The 17,553-nt window shown below is 39.3% G+C and overlaps 1 protein-coding gene across 2 annotated transcripts; it reads left to right on the top strand.

Moving 5' to 3' along the window:
- Positions 1 to 602: 602 nt before the first annotated feature.
- Positions 603 to 16,180, top strand: bsg (basigin). Of its 2 annotated transcripts, XM_036515637.1 has the most exons (9): positions 603 to 822; positions 7,037 to 7,387; positions 9,065 to 9,233; positions 10,078 to 10,166; positions 10,755 to 10,894; positions 11,894 to 12,167; positions 13,811 to 13,835; positions 13,943 to 14,016; positions 14,957 to 16,180. In XM_036515637.1, the coding sequence occupies exons 1-8, from the start codon at positions 759 to 761 to the stop codon at positions 14,001 to 14,003; spliced, it is 1,173 nt and encodes a 390-aa protein (XP_036371530.1). In that variant the 5' UTR covers positions 603 to 758; the 3' UTR covers positions 14,004 to 14,016; positions 14,957 to 16,180. The 2 variants fall into 2 exon arrangements, with proteins under 2 accessions (XP_036371530.1, XP_036371522.1); XM_036515629.1 differs by lacking the exon at positions 7,037 to 7,387 and having other exon boundaries at positions 609 to 822.
- The last annotated feature ends 1,373 nt before the right edge of the window (positions 16,181 to 17,553 follow it).

The raw sequence follows: 17,553 nt of genomic DNA, 5'->3' as shown, positions 1-17,553 counted from the left end.
GACTATAGACTTACCAGGATGGGTGTGTACCAGTGCCTGCACGATAGTGACAAAAAAGAGAACACGTTAGGTTGGTACAGTATGATTTTTTTTTAAAACTATAGGGTAGGCTAATTATTCCTGTTGTCCGAGCTGGACGCTGGTGTTTTATTGAAATGTATCTTTTTTAAAAGATGCGAATAAAATACCCGTAATAGGTGTGTCATCCTTGTTGATTTTTATTAGCTGTTCTCTGCGTGTCTTAAATAGATAATTATCTGACAAGTTAAGTGAAATCAAGAGCTTAAAGGACAATGCTTAAACTGCCTGCGACTACTTCACTGGCCTTTACGCCATCTAGTGATAAAACAAGACGCTACCGTCACTTTGATGGGAGCCACCCAGTGAATGAGTGAGTGAATGAAGGGGCATCGTACCGTTCCTTTGGCTGCTTCCAACAATTTCATCTTAACATTTTATAGAAATGCCGCCGTATTGTGAAATTTCCCCTTTGTATACGTGACTGTTCGCTTGTCACAACCAGTGGAAAGTCGCAGCACATGCGTTATGACGTCCTCCCCTGATTGTTACACCGGACGTGTGGTGTACGCCTTACGTCCGCGTACGTGCGGGTTCACCGAGAAGCGCGTGAGGAACAAATAGAGGACGAGTGGTCCCAATAGAGAACAGATCGCTGAAGCGTACCAGCCGGTGCATGGGGAAAACATAGTTAAAGAGCGAGTTGCATTTCGTGAAAATCTGGGGAAAGAAGCCTGAAAATGGTGCTCTTGTGGGGTTCGTGTGTTTTCCTGATGTTCCTGTATGGAGCCAGTGCCCTGACAGGTAGGATGTCTTATTTAGGTATCTCAGCTCGACAGGTTAAACAGCTAGCCGATGAATCGTTAGGTAGACTAGCAATGTTCCATCTAACATAATTAACTATTTAGTTAGCGAGTTTGTTGATAAATTCAAGAGAATATGAATGTTGGTTAACCGTAGCCAAGATGGCTAGACAGTCTTGAGCGAGTAGATGGCTAGTTCACGTTATGGCGTAAAAGCACCGGCTGAATATTTTTAACCACTGGTTAAAATGGCCGAGGATGCGGCGAAACGCTTTACATTTTAGCCTCGCTGTTTACCCGGCTTACAGGCAGCTCGGTGGCTAACGTCACAATAATGAGAAAGATAACTAATTTAATATAGGTTTGAATCACGTGCTGCCATACCGGTCTCATCTATAGTAGCTAGCAAGCGAACATTTTATCCAGCTTGCAAATTAAATTGAAACATGGCTGTAATGGAACGAATTATAAACCGTTTGAACAGCATTGCATAATTGAAATAATTGGAAACCTAATAACAGCTTGTAAGACTAGCTAAATCAGCCACCCAAATGGTTCGCGTCCTCGCTACAATAAAAGCAGCTAGCGTTAGCTACACTACCCGGCCAGTCAGTTAGAAACCGGACAAGACCAGTTTGACAGGGAAGTGACTAGGTGGGTAGCTAACTAGCAGACATTAGTTAGCTAACATCCACCTGGAAGGTTTAGTCCCTACTGTTAAACTGTTTTATAATGTTACGAGTAGTCAGTCAATGCTTTGCTGAAGAACGATTCTTAATCAGGACACTTGACACCAGCACCATTTGTTACCTTGGCAACAGTGATAAGGGGCAAGGTTTTAGAATTTGATTCGTCTTCGTAGTTAGCTAACGTTAGCTCTCTTGAAAACCAGCCAACGCTTACTGCAGGTGGTCTAGCACCTGTGATCTTTTATCTTCACATGTTATCGTATTAAAAAAACGTAACAAGTAGATGTTTTGAGCACCGTCGCTTACTTAGGTTGTATTAGGTATATTGGCGTGAAACAGTAGCTAATGGTACTGGCGTTACTTGTTCTAAGGTGTCTGTACTGACGTGAAATAAACCACGAAACTAATTAACATACGCCACAATCCTCATTTTATTTATTTTGCAGCTGGTGACATGTAGTTACGTACCAGCTTTAGCTGCGTCGTTCACGGGTAACCGCAGAGCAGCTGTTTACACATTCTACGCTGATATATGAAAATTGACTTTAGATTTTTCCATTTTAAAAGAAGTTGGACTGTTCCTCCCCAGTCTACTGAATGTTACACACTAACGGAATGTGATGCATACAGACATTCCTTGTAATCCAACGGTCCCCATGAAAACACCCTATTCCAGTCTAGCGTTGGCGAGGTCATGTGATCAGATTAAGCTTATTATAACCTTCCAGCGCTAATACTGAGTCTGTGACAAAAAGAGCTCCTTTGACTTTCTAAACCGGGAGTGTCAAGCTCCCAGTTAGCCGTCAGTTCAAGAAAATTAAAAGCAATAAAAGATAATCATTGCCTACACTATTGCAAAACGTCCAGGTTTTCAAAATGGCTGGCGAGGGCAACGTCGTATTTCCCATCATGCAGATGCACGCATCCATTCATTTTGTCATCGATTATATTGTAGCTAAACAGTGGCGTGATTAGTCATTTTGAAAGGCCGAATTAACGTTTTGATCATTATTTTTTGTACATTGCGAGCACGGATAGTGAGATGACTATGCAAGTAGTTATGTTTTTTTTGTTAAAGGTTGCATTTACGGAGTGGATGTTTGCATCCATGCGTTTGGAAATAAAATGATCACCGTGCCTCTACTTAATCCGTTCGTAAGCAGCTTCCCACGGTTAGATGGGAATAGGGTAGCGTTCCAAACAACAGAGAAGATTTAACAGTAATTAAAGGGAGTCCTGCTCAGCACGTACACCAACCCTGTCAAGAAGCAGCGTAAACTGCATGAAGAAAGTATAAGTTAAACGACGCAAACATGGAACGCTTGATTTATTCTTTCGCAGGAACATTCACATCATGTAGATTAATGGGTCAGGTTATTCCTTACTTGCTGAATTGAATGGATTGAGTTTGAACTTGAATGAATTAATATTAATAGCAAAGGGACAATGAAATAACGAACAAAAATGATCACAAAAAACATCCCTTGACTCAGGTAATGTCAGTAGTGTTTGACGAACAGTTGGCACTTGTAAGGTTACGCTGCAGTTTTTTTGCCGTTACAGGAGATGAAGTGAGGCAGAACTTAACAGTCCATTTCTCTCTGAAGCTTTTTTTTTTCCAAGTGCCCTCATTATGCAGTGGCAGAGATGTGACTTGATGCTTCTGCCAACAGAAATGCCTCCAAAGAGTGAGGCAGCCTCAGAGCTGGACTGCTCCCATAATGGCAGCTCCAGATCAGGAGTAAAATTAGATTTCCCTTGAGTTCAGTCGTTGGCTGTAACCTAACTTTGGTCTCAAAATTGGGTTAGAGACAGCAGGTATTTTTCTTCAGTTTAACAAGGTCAGGAAGAGTACAATATTAAGTGTTACACTTACACATGAAACACATTGTCAGGCTGGCCAGTTTTGTTCACACAAAATTACACTAGCACTGTGAAGCTGTGCTCCTTTGTTTTATGCAGAATTGTCTGGTTTGTCAACAACATTAATTTATTGCTGTAAAGTACAAGGGCAGCTCTCCTGGCAAGAGTAAGCTGTACCCTGAATTGTACATTCCATTCCTATTGTAGAATAAATCGCCTTTTATATGGCCTGTCCATCTTGTATCGTGTCTTATTTGGTGATATTTAATAGCTTAGGCTTTTCATTGATGTGAACACACTATCCTCATAATAAATTGTGTTTTGGTTTGAAGGTATGAAACCCATCACAGTGTTATATATTTGAAACATTTCTGTCAGATTGTCAATATAGTAGTTTCCTTTACCTGCTGTTAAACATGAAATTGCCTCTACACCTTAATGAAATATTTACACATCAGGCTGAAATGAAGGATTTGATTATCTCGCTGCAGGCTGTTAATGGCAGTTCAGGTTGTATTGTCAGTGTTTTCTGGATACCACTCCAATTATTATTAAGGGTAGCCTTGTAGAATCTGTACAGTGATGTTAATTTGCAAAAGTCCTTTTCCTCCATTTGGAGACTCCTGGAAGGAGGGTGAAATTGTACACATGAAAATACCTTTATTTAAAATTCAGGAACAGGAATTGTCAGATTTTTGAAGGCACATAAGTGAAGTCTACCATTTAGTTCAAGATTCAAAATATTCTTTTTTCACCCACAGGTAATCCTAATTGAATGTGGTTGCTGGGGTGTGTTTCATTAGGTGATCCATCTATATATCATTCCATTGCTTTCCTATTAACCAGATGAAGTAAAAATGTGCAAAATACATGTCAGCAAAAGTTATTGTTCAAAAATAATCGTAAAATATCTATTTCGATGTGTTTGTTGGTCAGAAGGGTCTCAAGGCCTCTTTTCCCTTTCCTAAGCTAATAGATCTTACACCAGTGTACATGTGAGTTAAAGTCCAGTTTAATTAGATTTCCCTCTATGGAGTTAAGTGACTATACATTAATCTACTTAATGGGTTCTTTGCATTCTTACCCTCAAATGTTTTTCCTTAATGAATGGACTTGTGAGGTTGCTTTAAACAACAAGGTTACTAACCTGAGGTTGAAAGTATTATGTGGCCTCAGATTTTTGGAACTCAAAACAAGTAAACAATTGCGTGATTCATTGGAGTTTGTCCCTGAAGGTAACGTGATCAGAGCCTTTGTGTAGTTTATTAACTTAAACAACAGCAGAGTCAGCTCTTTCCACTCTTATCCAGTGGGTTAGCACTCAAACCTGTAGGACTGTGACTAATTCACAGATTAAATGAAGTATTGAAATTTTAAAACCATGGCTGCTCAAATGTATCACTTTGTACTTTCAGAGGATGTTTTCTTTAACTGATTCAATATTTCCAGTGATTGACCAAATTTTATCTTATCTTATTTATCCTGTTTTCTGTTGTGTTTTAATACAATGGTGTTTGGAGCTAGAAATATGTTCATTTAATCAACCTATCCTATGGATAAATGTCATACATGTCACTGGCAGCTACTTAATGAGGTCAGCTGGCTAATGTGTTGTTTTCGGTATTCTGCAAAGTAATTATCATTGTACCCCCATCTGTTGCGTATTTGGACATAATCTTCCTTTATGCAATAATATCATAAGATTACTGTTTAGTTTGTTAGCCAGACTTGTACTGTCCAAAAATGGCAGTGTTTAGTGCTTACATTCAACATCAATTTAATGTACATTGTGACATCAGTAAATGAATTTGCCAAAGTTTGAAAATTGCCCAGTGCTAATATTTGGTCATGTTGAAAAGAATGCTTTGCTTTCTTTGCATTGGACTACTGAATCCAAAGCCTCAGCCAAAAAAATGTTTTCTTTCACATTACAATTTGCAGTCCTTCTTTGCTCACCAACTTTTATATGTGTCACAATAGGGAAGGCGATACATATTTCTTTATTACAACTTGAAACATGAATGCCTTTTTCTTTGGGACTTTATACTCAACTTGTGTATACTCGCAGTGTTAAGCAAGTAAAATGTAGGCCTAATACTGGAAATGCCTGTGCCAGTGATTCGCATTCTATGATATGAAATCCAGATTTGTAAGCTTAGACAGGCTGAAGAGTGAGAATCAGTGGGGGAACAAATGTATGATTAGGCAGCAAAGTCAGTATGAGTCACTGGGTGAGCAATCTGTACTGCACTATGTGTATTTGAATGTACAAATATTTACTCAGTATGAGTTTTTATGAATAAGTGACTTAATTTTCTGGGAAAAAAACTTGATTTGTCCCCCATTCATTCATGTTTAGGAATGTCACCCCCTCTTAAAGCGTTGCATCTCAGTGGAAATGGGAAGGAGGAGGGAAAAGTCCCATAGCAGCGGGATGGAATGCTTCCCTTGGCAGTGCTTATTCAGCAGTGTGTATTCCATAGCGGCTCGCGTGAAGGTGACCTCTCAGAGCAGCAAAACACATCCGACCAGTTCCAATGAAAGGTCACATGGTAGTTACAGCTCCAGGCACTGTGGTCTCCAACTGACAAGAGTTTGACTCCACCAGTGAAAAGACTTCCATGATAGGTTTTAGGCTGGTATGGGACCAGTATATTTCTCACAGTGAAATCCTTATATTGAGATATACAGATATAAGGGAGTCCACTACCTCCACACCCTACCCCCTACCTTGTATAAATATCAGTTTTGTTTTGGATAAGGGGAAACATACGGGCAGACATAACCCTTTGCAGGCAGAACAATGTAGAATGTTGTTTTCTTTGCTTTTAAGTCTTTGGAATTTTGATCTGGGTTGTTTGTGTAGTTCACTCCTTTGGTTATTTTTGTAAGCAGACTTGTTCATTGAGGTTGAGGCCAACTTTTGTTCCTTTGTATTATCTTACGATTTCCAGCAGAATTCGAGAGACATGGCCCTACAGGGGGTTAGCAGGACACAGCCCTTTCTTCATTATGAGAAAGTTTGGTCTCCTCAAGAGAATATTCAACTCTAGGCTGAGTCTCTGACGAATTAGATCAGCATAAGAATGTCCATGTGTAGCAACCTCTCTGATACAGTACAACGTGAGTGTGAATAAAGGTCCTATTCTTTTGACAGTGTCAAAAAGTATTGAAATTTGTAGATGTCTGTTATGCAGCAATTATAAATTTAAGCGTCTAGAATGCAGCCACTTTATTTGGTCTGGTTTGGTTTGCATTGTGCACTCCTTTGCATGCTTTACTTTTTAGTTGAATGTTCATTCTTCTACAACATCCAATTTTAATATTCTTTTGTCTTGATTTGTGTTTTCATGCTTGTCTTTCTCATTCTTTCTGTTGTGGTTTTGGATTTAACTATCACACTGTGTCTGAGACATTTTCCATAAAGTTGCTCAGAACATTTGGTTTACCAGACAACTTTGCATGATAGTAAAATCCATGGCCTTTTCTAATTTATGCTTTTCTCATTCTAATTTTCTAATAACCTCTCTTTTTCTTTTTCATTTTTTTTGCCTGCCTTTCCATTGACCATTAATCATTACCAACAATAAAATTCACTGATCATCTCATTCAATCAAACCAAATCGCTACATTAAAAACAAAACGCCACCTGCCCATGTTCAGCGGGCTTCATCAAATCCCCCCTGTCCCAAATGAAACTTAATGAGGACAGTGCCGAATTGCACTGTGAGGTCATAGGGAACCCCATCCCCGAGGTGCAGTGGTGGTACGTGGAGGGGGAGGAACCCAATGAGACCTTCGTGCAGCTGTTTGACGGGGCGCGGATGGACCGCATCAAGATCAACGCCACGTACATCCTCCACGCAACCAGCACCATTTACTTCTCAAACCTCACACTCAACGACACGGGCACATACGAGTGCAGAGCCTCTAACGATCCCGATCGCAACGACTTGAAGAAGACCCCAAAAATCAAGTGGATCCGCTCACAGGCTAACATTATTGTGTTTGAACGTGAGTGGTGGAGCCAGCTACCAGGGCCTTTGAATTTGTGGGGACAGTGAGAGTTCACACTCCTGTCGGACACCCTTCCATTTCAACCCTTCCTCCCCCTCCTGGTGTCACCCAAACTCCCCTACCCCCAGGAACGCACCTATTGTAGTTTAAAGCAGTTGTTGCGGGCTGGATAGCAGGAATTGGTCTGTGGGCAGTTTCACTTATACATCTAGTCAAACTCATACTTCATCTGTGGTGAATGATGTAAGGTAAACTTGCATCTCTCCTCAGTGCTAGAATTATGGACAGTTCCTGTTGTTTAGTTCTTTCCTGGGGGATATACTGAGCTGTTCCCTAGATGTGTCCTGTCACTGCCTTGTCACCTTATAGTACAGCGGCCCCAATCTGATGCCTTACCATTGTGCGAGAACCCAGTGTGGTGTCAGGCATTTTTGTTGTGACATTTGGAAAATGAATAACTGATAATTACATATTTCATACTGGTCATAAGTTGAGAAGCCTAATAAGGGCAAGACAATTTGTATTCAGAATTGTTCTGGAACTGACTTTTTTTTTTTTTTAAGGGGTCACATTATGTAGTGGTCAGCTTGGCTTTGCTGTCACAATATGCATTTAGTCGGGGATAACATTCTTGTGCATTTTGACTGAACGTGACAAATGCTGTGCTGTTTTTAGATTTTGCTGGCTTTTGGTAAACTAGTTTTTCTCTACAAAGAAGATGGCAACCCTGTTATGTAGTTAGCAACTGCACAGCCTTGAGGCATTGTGGCCTAACTATTAATTTACTTTTTCCCTCTAAACCACACCGAATAATGCTTGAAGTAGTGTGATATTGGAATATAAATTTTTGACACATCTTTCATCTAGCCTTTACTGTCACATCAAACCTTCCCAATGGGTCTCAGCTGTTTTCTGCTTCTGCTTGTGATCATTATGAGCTGCTCTCGCCTTTCCATCTCCTTAGCTTAGCCTCCCACGTTAATTTCCTAATGAATCCCATGTAGTTTTCCCCAGACCTTTACCAGGGATCTTTGAGCTTTTCCTGAAGTATACCTTAGTAATTTCTGTGCATATGTAATTAAATGTGTTCCATCTGTTTTGTGTTCTAGGCTTGTAATTTTATAAAATTAGCACTGGCTTGTTAATGTATTTGTTGCTACAACAATTGTGGTCATATGGTACTTATATGACTTCTGTATGTAGTGGAAACCAAATGACAAAGACAAAATACATTGGCAACGCAGAATTTTGAGCCTTGAACAGTCATCTTGGCGTTATATTCACAAGTTTATGTAGAATGATGTTTTTAGCAGTTTTATAACTCGTGCAATGCTAACAAGTTAAGATTGGTTGGGAGTTGTCCATTTTTTTAATAGATCTGTAAAGTCTGGAACCTGTTTACCTGATAAATTATATCCCTTTGGTTATGAAAATTAGGGAAAAAATTTTTATTACTTGAATCTGTAACTTTTTAATCATCTCGGAGAGACTTTTTATAAATGATAAGAAACACCGTGTTCCCTCAAGAACTAATGTAAGCTTATCGTTGCCCTTAAAAGTTAGTGTTTCACAAGCCAGGGAAAGTAAGAGTACAGCTCCAAACTAGTATAACCTTTTGCATACTTTCTGGTGCATTTTTAATGCTTTTTTTTCTTTTGTGTTGTGCCAATGCAGAGCCTATTATTTTAACAAACCCCCCAGAGGTGAGTAATATGACCTCTGCGACTCTCAGCTGCAACCTCACCAATGCGCCGTCCATGATCAAAGGTCACTATTGGACCAAAAACGACAAGGTGATCGAAGGGACAAAGGTGGACTCTACAGATACGTACACAGAGTACAGGTATGGGACTCAATGTTATTTACCCTTATTACATGTGCTGTTGCTGTTGGAGTTTGTTTGCAGGACGACAGGGGATAGTTTTACAGCATGATAAGAAACTTGAATATTAATGTGGGGTGGGAAAAACCATTAAATGATACATTTCCAGGACAAGGCTGATTTTTATTAGGGTGTTAGTTATGTTGGAGAGCAAATTGAAATTTTTGCCTCTGGTAATTTGGAGACTTGAATGACTGGAAGCAGTGTGAGGGCAAACGGAAGAGCTCACATCACAGAGGAGGTTGGTATCATTGAACTGAATCCACAATGAAAAGCTTTGATGCAGAAGGCCAGTGCCTCCGCTCAGCTCCTGTGCCCCGGCTGTCCCCACCCCATTAGCAGGCCCCTTTTGTTCCCTTGATTCACACTGCGGTGGACAGCGCAGACGTGCGTTTTCGCCTGTAGCCTCTCTCGGGCAGTTCCACCGTGGAAGCGGGAGGATTAGCCCTCCTAGCAATGCTCTTTCTGCTTTGACCTCAATTTCTCATTCGACTGTAAAGCGGAGCCAGTGCTGTGGCCAATGACAAGGGTACGATTGTTGTAACTCTAGGGAAGCAGCAGAGCTTATTGCATACAGGCAGTTTTGTTTTCCCCTTTCTTCCCATATCTGTCAGCAGGAGGCCTTCATGTTGCCGAATTCATCCTTAAGGTGGCTGAGTCTTAATGAGCAGTGGCTTCATGGAAAGGCTGCCATCTTGGATGTATTGCACTTCTTAGAAGAAGTTGTGGAGAAATGTTATCTGGAATGGTGATGAGGATCCTACAGTATCAAGATATAATTTTGTTTGTAATTATTTTGCATCAGCATGCCGAAAATTGATGGCCATTCAGGAGGATCATATGCCTGTGTCTTCCTTTCTACTCCTGAGGTTAAAAAGACTATTGAAGTAAAAAGTAAGTTTACTGCTCTTGCTTTTGCTTATTATTACCAGTCAGCATGTCAATACAGTGTAGCATTATCTGTAAATATTTGGTTGAATGGATGTATTGGATAGCTTTGCACATTTTCATTCATACCCATGGCTAGACAGAAATTTTATGTATTAAATATGATTAAAGCATGCATTACTGTGTCCATGGAACTGTAGAAACCATACCTTGTTCTGTGAGCATACATTTATTCACAAGTGAATGAGCTTGAAATGAAGCCCTGTGGGGAAAATTCAGTGCCTGTGTTTTGCATGTACCAGGCTGTCTTGCATGAGTGTGTGTGTTGATGCCTTGACGCAAAAGCAGGAAATCTCCATTGCCAATTTTCCCGTGGGGTGTCAGTTCAGACTTCACTTGGCTATGTTGAAACATTGTGGTGTTTCAGAGCGTTTCATTTTGTAAATCTCGGGCACTCTGTAATGTAATGTCTCTTGCACTCCAAGTCAAACTGCTTTCTACAAGTCCATAATGTGTTCAGCATAGGCCTGCCACTACTCTTAATTGGCACCACACTATCTCCACAACCTGAATCTCCATTTGTCCATCTGCCAGCTCCTCCTCATGTTGCGGCATACAAACACTCTGAGCACGGGAATGAGAAGGACAGAGGAGTGCTGGTCTGCGTGAGCCACAGCTACCCTCTGCCCACTGACTGGAAGTGGTATCTTCTTCGTGAGGATGGGGAGAAAACGGTATGCTTAATCCTCTCCAAAGACTTAACACAGGGTCTCTCCATATTTTTGTGTGGTCTGTATGGTTCTCCCTCACAAGATGGAGGCATACAAACTGAATCGATATGTTTTCTGACATTCTGCCAGTCTGGTAACAAAGCTGAGATTAAGACACAGTCATGTGTCTGACATGAGTCTCATTTGCCCTTTGGCACAGATAGGCCTTTGGTCTCTGTGAATTTGAACAGCGTTAATAGCTATATATTTAGCACCTAATGTAAAAGACTTAAGTGAATGCCTCTCTTATTTGTAGTACACTGCAGATTAGTTGATCTGCTTACTCGGACTTGTTTCCCTGTGTCCTGATTGGGTTTGTGAGTTACAAATGTTAATGTTCTCTTCTCTAAAGCTTCATTGGAAGTTTATTAGAGGGGTTAAGAAGTGATTAAGACTTTGTTTCAAAGTACTTACTCAATCCTCTCAAAAACCCAAATTGGAAACGTAGGATGTCACAGTTTGTGCACCCTTTAATGGTGAATTACTTACCTACTTTTTCGTTTTTACACAGATCTGTGTGTCTATGTACGTGTGTGTGTGTGTATGTATATGTATGTATATATATATATATATATATATATATATATATATAAATAATATAAATAATATAAATAAGCGTTCATATTTTGGCCATTTGAATTTTTTTTTTAATTTTGATTTGATGAATTGGTGATCTAATAACTATAGTACTCTTGTAAATGAGTTGCACAGAGAACCAATGGCCTGTGTATATTCAGTGCAAGATGTATGTCCACCCGCTCATTTTTGATAGCTACTCTGTATTGTTGCTTTAAACATTATGTGACACATTTTAAACATACTGTATGCCTCGGTGAAATCATTGAAGGTTTCAGTGAAACCTAATAGGAAGGACCCTGACACCATGTAAACATGGCCTACTGCTTGACTAGGACAGTCTTAAGAATTTTGTGCTCTTGTTCCCTTACTCTGTTTGACCCTTAGGCTATTGCCAATGGAACTGACAAGTATGAGATTAAGAACACTCCCAACAAGACCACTCTGTACATCCATGACCTGGACATCAATCAGGATATGGGCGACTATATCTGCTACGGAGAGGGCGAGATGGGCCAAGCCTCGGACAAGATCCACTTGCGTGTCCGTAGCAGGCTAGCCGCACTGTGGCCTTTCCTTGGCATTGTGGCCGAAGTCATCATCCTAGTCACTATTATCTTCATCTATGAGAAGAGGAGAAAGCCAGATGAGATTAATGACGGTATGTGCTGCCCTCTGAAATCTACTTGTCTAGTGTGTGGAAGTGTTCTTCACAAGTACATATTGGAGCATCCTTCATTTTTCAGGATGAAACAACACATTTTCTGATGTTTGTATGAAATGCATGAATGGTTGTGGGGCCATATTACAGTGCTAACATACTCTGCTATGTACACACTCAAATCAGGTTGTGATTATTTTTACTGCCCTCCTGTGGTAGAGGACATGCACTATACTGACTGTCCTAGGGCTCGGTATGACCCTCAGAGGAACCACCAATCCTGAAAATCATGAAAATTACCATTTTTAACATTTTTATGGTACCTTGACCTTGTATCATTGTTCATGTTTTAAGAATTTTAATAATATTTTAGTTCTTGTTTTATCCAGGGTTTACAAGTATGATTTTTGTCTGTTTCTTTCTCATATTTTTATATTGGAAGTCCATTCTATTAAACTCAATTTCAGTTCTCTTCTGTAAGGACAATTTTTATTATTTACATTTTTATTTCCTTGTTTGCTGCTGCTTTTATTACGTTGTGGTAAGTGATCAAAATTGCATGTCAGACTGAAGTGGTTTCTCTGAGATGATAAGATGAAGCTGGAGGCTGCACTGCTTTCTTAGAGTAGCCACTTTGAAAAGAAGTGTACTAAATGCGTAACTCTTTCACTGGTTTTCACTTCCTCAGAATGGAAATGATGTAAAATAGGTCACGTTTTCATGCTGCAGATAATCTAAAATATATTTCCATCTAACTTTTGATGACAGTCAGTATTACCAGTGAAAGGGTTAATTAAGTCTGACATGGTACAGTATGGTTATACAATTCAGTTGCACAATATTTTTTTTAGTACGTTCCGTTCATTTGAAGTAGACTGGCGATGCCGTTTTTAGATTAAGTCAATCTTGCATGCAAAGCTGCATCTTAAGATATTGTTCTTGCATGAAAGTAACTGAGATGTCATGAGTCATATCCATTCCTAAGGGTAGAACCTTTACTTTCTGACTGGTTTAGTTAATATGCAGTATAGCTGTCGTGTCCCTATGTTGGTCACATCAAAGACCCACTCTCTGCGTGTATGCATTCCCTCACAGCTGTTTAACTCCATGTGGACTGAAACGTGTTAATATTGTAATGGCAAGGTTTTGTTTTGCATGATCTTTAATCCCTTAAATCTGTTAAAAAGTTAAGCTTTTTTTATACCCCTTTTACTACCTTAGCAAATGTTAAATGTTGGAATTCTGAAATTTATGACAAAGGAGTACATTGTGATGCAATGCAAGTTTAAATTGATGCATGCTCTTTTTTCCATCATAAGAGTTCAGACATATTTAAAACAGATGTGTTATACAAGTGAGAATTTGGCTTAATACTTCAGGCCTCTAAAAATATCCCTCATTACTCATTATGACCAGATTTAAAGAATAGGCATTCACCTGTCAGATGAAATGAATCCTTGAGAGTAACTTGTTATCTGTTACAACTGGACTGTCCTTATAGGTTAGAAAGCATTTTGCCATCCATCTTAACATCCTCTCCACCCTACGCATACGATTAGTCTCTTCGGTCTTTGGCTGTCGAGTACATGCTGCTCATCTTTCTCTTTTCCCTTTCATCTTGGTGCTCTGCCGCTGTCCTACAGATGATGATTCAGGATCTGCCCCTCTGTAAGTGAATGTTTCCTACCATCTATACATAAGTGGTTTTTTTTCTGTAATTTAATTATCAAATTAAATGTTTTGTGTTTTTTTTTTTTTTTTTTTTTTTTCTTTAGGAAGAGCAATGCTGCCACCAACCACAAAGACAAAAATGTCAGACAAAGGAACTCCAATTAGAGGAATGAAGGAGGTAGGGCTTGCCTGGCCTACTTGAGCATTTCTGCAATTGTGCCATGTAATTGTACAGTCACTACTGGGAGTGGATGGTGAAGTGAGGCTGTGCAGCAAAATCTGGTATAAGGACATGTAGCCAAATACCGGGTGCCAGTCTGTCCGTGTGACATAAGTCAGCCTTATCACTAGAGCTGGCTCCAGTTCCAGCTCCCTGTGGGCCTTTGTAATGGAGGGAAAAGGTAGACTGCTGCTGAGGCAGAGGGACTCTGAGGCATCCTTTCAATGGAGAATTACTTGTTTGAAGCTTTTTTTTTTTTTTTGCCTGGTTTCTAACCTGTTAAATTGATGCATGAGCTACACATCAACACATTCACAAGGCATTTGCTCACTCCTTCTGACTCTTTGTGTCAGAGAACTGTAAGAAAGACATAAAGCACGTGAGATGTTTTTTCAAGCAGAGGCCTTCACATTTTCTTAAATACAAAACAGTGAATTGCTGTTTGACATCAGGATGTGCTGTATGTGTATCCTCCATGCCTTGTTTCCATGGAGTTTGAGGGCACGTTTCTAGTGGACATAGGCACAGAGAAGACAAAGAATCTCATTTGCATAAATGCACCACACATTTTCCTATAACTGCTCTACTCTCCTGTGAACCAGCAGTTAGATACATCTCAGTACAATGCAACTGAATTATTATAAGCAAAAATACACTCTGCTGAATGGTGCAACAAAGACTTTTACTTCAGTTTTATTTGCTTACATTTTACATAAGCTTCCCCTAATGACCATTTCAACTATAAAACATTTGTGTGCTCTGATGTGGCTGATTGCTGTTGAAGTTGACAAGTGTATTGTAGAAGTGGCTGTTGCCATAGGGCATGGGCTAGCTGACTCTCAGCTGTCCTTTTACAGGAAATGGTGCCACAGGGTAATGTTTCTGTGCTTTGTTACAGGTATCCTGATGACTACTCTTCAAGACTTCGAAGTGGAGCATTGAGTTGCCGAGTAGCACGTAATCTAGTGCACCCTGCATTTTTTAATATTCTTTTGTTTTAGTATTCATGTCCTGAGGAGGAATGCTTTTCTTTTTCATTCTTTCGTTTTCCTTTATTAATATTACTCCTTTTTGTGCTGCCATGGAATGTGTTTGAAATGAAAATCTGTGTGGGGGAAAAAAACTGCATGAAAATTTAGTGAAAATGTGTGTGTTCGTAGTGGAACCATTGTAGTGTTTATGTGGCAATAATATATTGATGGATTTTTTTTATTATTTGTTTGCTTCCTACCCTGTCCTCCAGTTCTGAATCTGTGCTCTCAAATTTGACAGCCCCAATAGTGGCAGTCCTGAGGGATGCTAAATGAAGGAAACTGATTCAGTGCATTTGAACTGACTTTAAGCAGCTGAGACAATGCGCCTTTGTGGCTGTAGAGTAACATGAGTGGACACTGACAGACCTCACTAGTGGAGTTTTTATTAAAAGCCTTATTTAACATCACCCAGTTTACTTCATGCTATATTTTTATTTCTTTTATTTTATTAATGTGAAATGCAGACTGAAATGGCCACGACAATGGCTGTGATGCATATTTAAATATACTGTTAGGATAAGGTAATACGGATATCACCGTAGTGTTTGTGATCACCGCAGCTTTTTTTAAAAAGGTATAAGGTATGGTTTCAGATATTCACATTGCCTCTGTCATAGATGACTATTTCCTTATAGTAATCTTTTCAAGGACCAAGTGGAGGAAGAGTGTGCCATTGGCCACTTAACCTCATTTAAAAGTTGATTTGAAAAACAAATTATTTATATGAATCAACATGCAAAGTAATACATGTTTGTACTATTCAGGTGTTTTCATTTTTGCTATAGAGCCTCTAAAAATCTCGAAAGTGTCGCACAACTTGTGAAGGTGATTTAGTGAGTCACAAAGCTATTTTTACCCACCTTTTTGTAGACTTTTCAGGACCCATACATTGCATTCACTTAGTATTGTGATTGGATGTGTGCTCTTTGATTTAAGTTGAAACGTACATTGAATCTATAGACATAAGGATACAAAATATATACTAATATGTATAAATTATTCTGCCTGACTTTAGCAAGCAAGTAGCTTAAGTACTGTCAGCTGTAATGACTTGCACAATCTTAATAAAGTTATCTGATTTGATTTTATTGGTTGTGGTGTCAGCCAGATTCATGCACTGTGCCATTCTGAAACATTCTTCCTGGGTACATCAACTCTACATCACCTCTACAGACAGTTCAAGTGCTGTTACCATTTCAAATGTTAGAATATGACAGTTACACTTGCTGAATGATGACTACCAGCCAAAAGACAAAGGGTCACTTCACCTTGAAACGTCTATTGCATACCATCACAGAAAGCTTTTCATAAACAATAAAGTCTGCTGCTGTAAAAGGCCACCAAATCTTTGCGCTGGAGTTAAGAGTGTGGTTTATTCCTGGAGTTGGAAATGCCCTGTGACTACCAGAGAAGGCAAGTTGGTAACAATAACAGAATGGCTTGTTTATGGTTCCATCTGTGTCTGCTTCAAGTAACGCCAGCTTGAAAATGGGCTGTAGTACATGTCTTGTCCAGCAGAGGTCACCAAGATTCTTTTTTTTTCTTGACTCATTCCTTTTTATAAAACACTATTATGCGAAAGGCTTTTCAATTGTCCTTTCCATGCCATTGCAGTGAACTCACTGTTAGACAAAATGTAAAGTCTCCTTATCTATCATTTATTTATATATTTTTGCCAAACAGAAATTAACCTCATCCTTTCTTGGTTGGACCCGTTTGCAACTTCTCCGTCTCTAGTCACCATGCCACTTTCCACTTCATGTTCGATAACATGCAAGCACAGGGATAATCCCCCTCAACCCCCACCTCCTCCCACCCTATCACCATCATGGTTAATAATTAAGAGCCATTGTTAATTGTATTAATGAATTAGATGTATGTTAGTATCAGGATTAATTTAGATTGAAGCTTTATCAGTATGAACAATACTGTTGCAATAGACTGAATCCATTACATTTTAATCAAACATGAAATCAAGTTTTCCCTTTGCATTCTAGTGTTTAAGGTGTTAAGTGTCTAGGGTTTAAGAGAAAATAGAAATTAGGCTACATGGGTGATCCAGCCACAGGTTTATTCCATTTATTTTTCAAATAATCCCAAATTTTAGTTTAAAACCTAACAGAAAACAACCAGTTATTCCAGGTTAAATTGACTTGTAAACTACGCTATACAGTAAGAACTGACAATTGCTCTGTTACTACAATCACATTCATCCAACCAAGAGCATGATGACAGTCCATTCTTTGCTCTAATTTTCATATGCATCTCTGAAGGATTATGGTAAAGCCTATCAGCATAACAGGTCACCATTTCATATTCTGTACATTTTCAGAGCTTACTCGGAGTGTATAGGGGGTAGACAAAATACTGGAAACACCAAACAATATATTAATATTAATGAATAAGGTGTTGGGCTTCACTTTACTTTCAGAACAGTTTCAGTCCTTGGAATACTGTTTAT

This window comes from Megalops cyprinoides, chromosome 2 (genome assembly GCF_013368585.1).
Source record: "Megalops cyprinoides isolate fMegCyp1 chromosome 2, fMegCyp1.pri, whole genome shotgun sequence".
Lineage (NCBI taxonomy): Eukaryota > Metazoa > Chordata > Actinopteri > Elopiformes > Megalopidae > Megalops > Megalops cyprinoides.
The sequence above is the reverse complement of the archived record's forward strand: the minus strand, read 5'-3'. Positions and strand labels throughout refer to the sequence as shown.

Coding starts and splice junctions, on each gene's coding strand:
- bsg (XM_036515637.1), top strand. CDS start 759: ATGGTGCTCTTGTGGGGTTCGTGTGTTTTCCTGATGTTCCTGTATGGA. Junction 10,895..11,893: donor GTGAGGATGGGGAGAAAACG/GTATGCTTAATC, acceptor TTTGACCCTTAG/GCTATTGCCAATGGAACTGA. Junction 12,168..13,810: donor GCCAGATGAGATTAATGACG/GTATGTGCTGCC, acceptor GCTGTCCTACAG/ATGATGATTCAGGATCTGCC.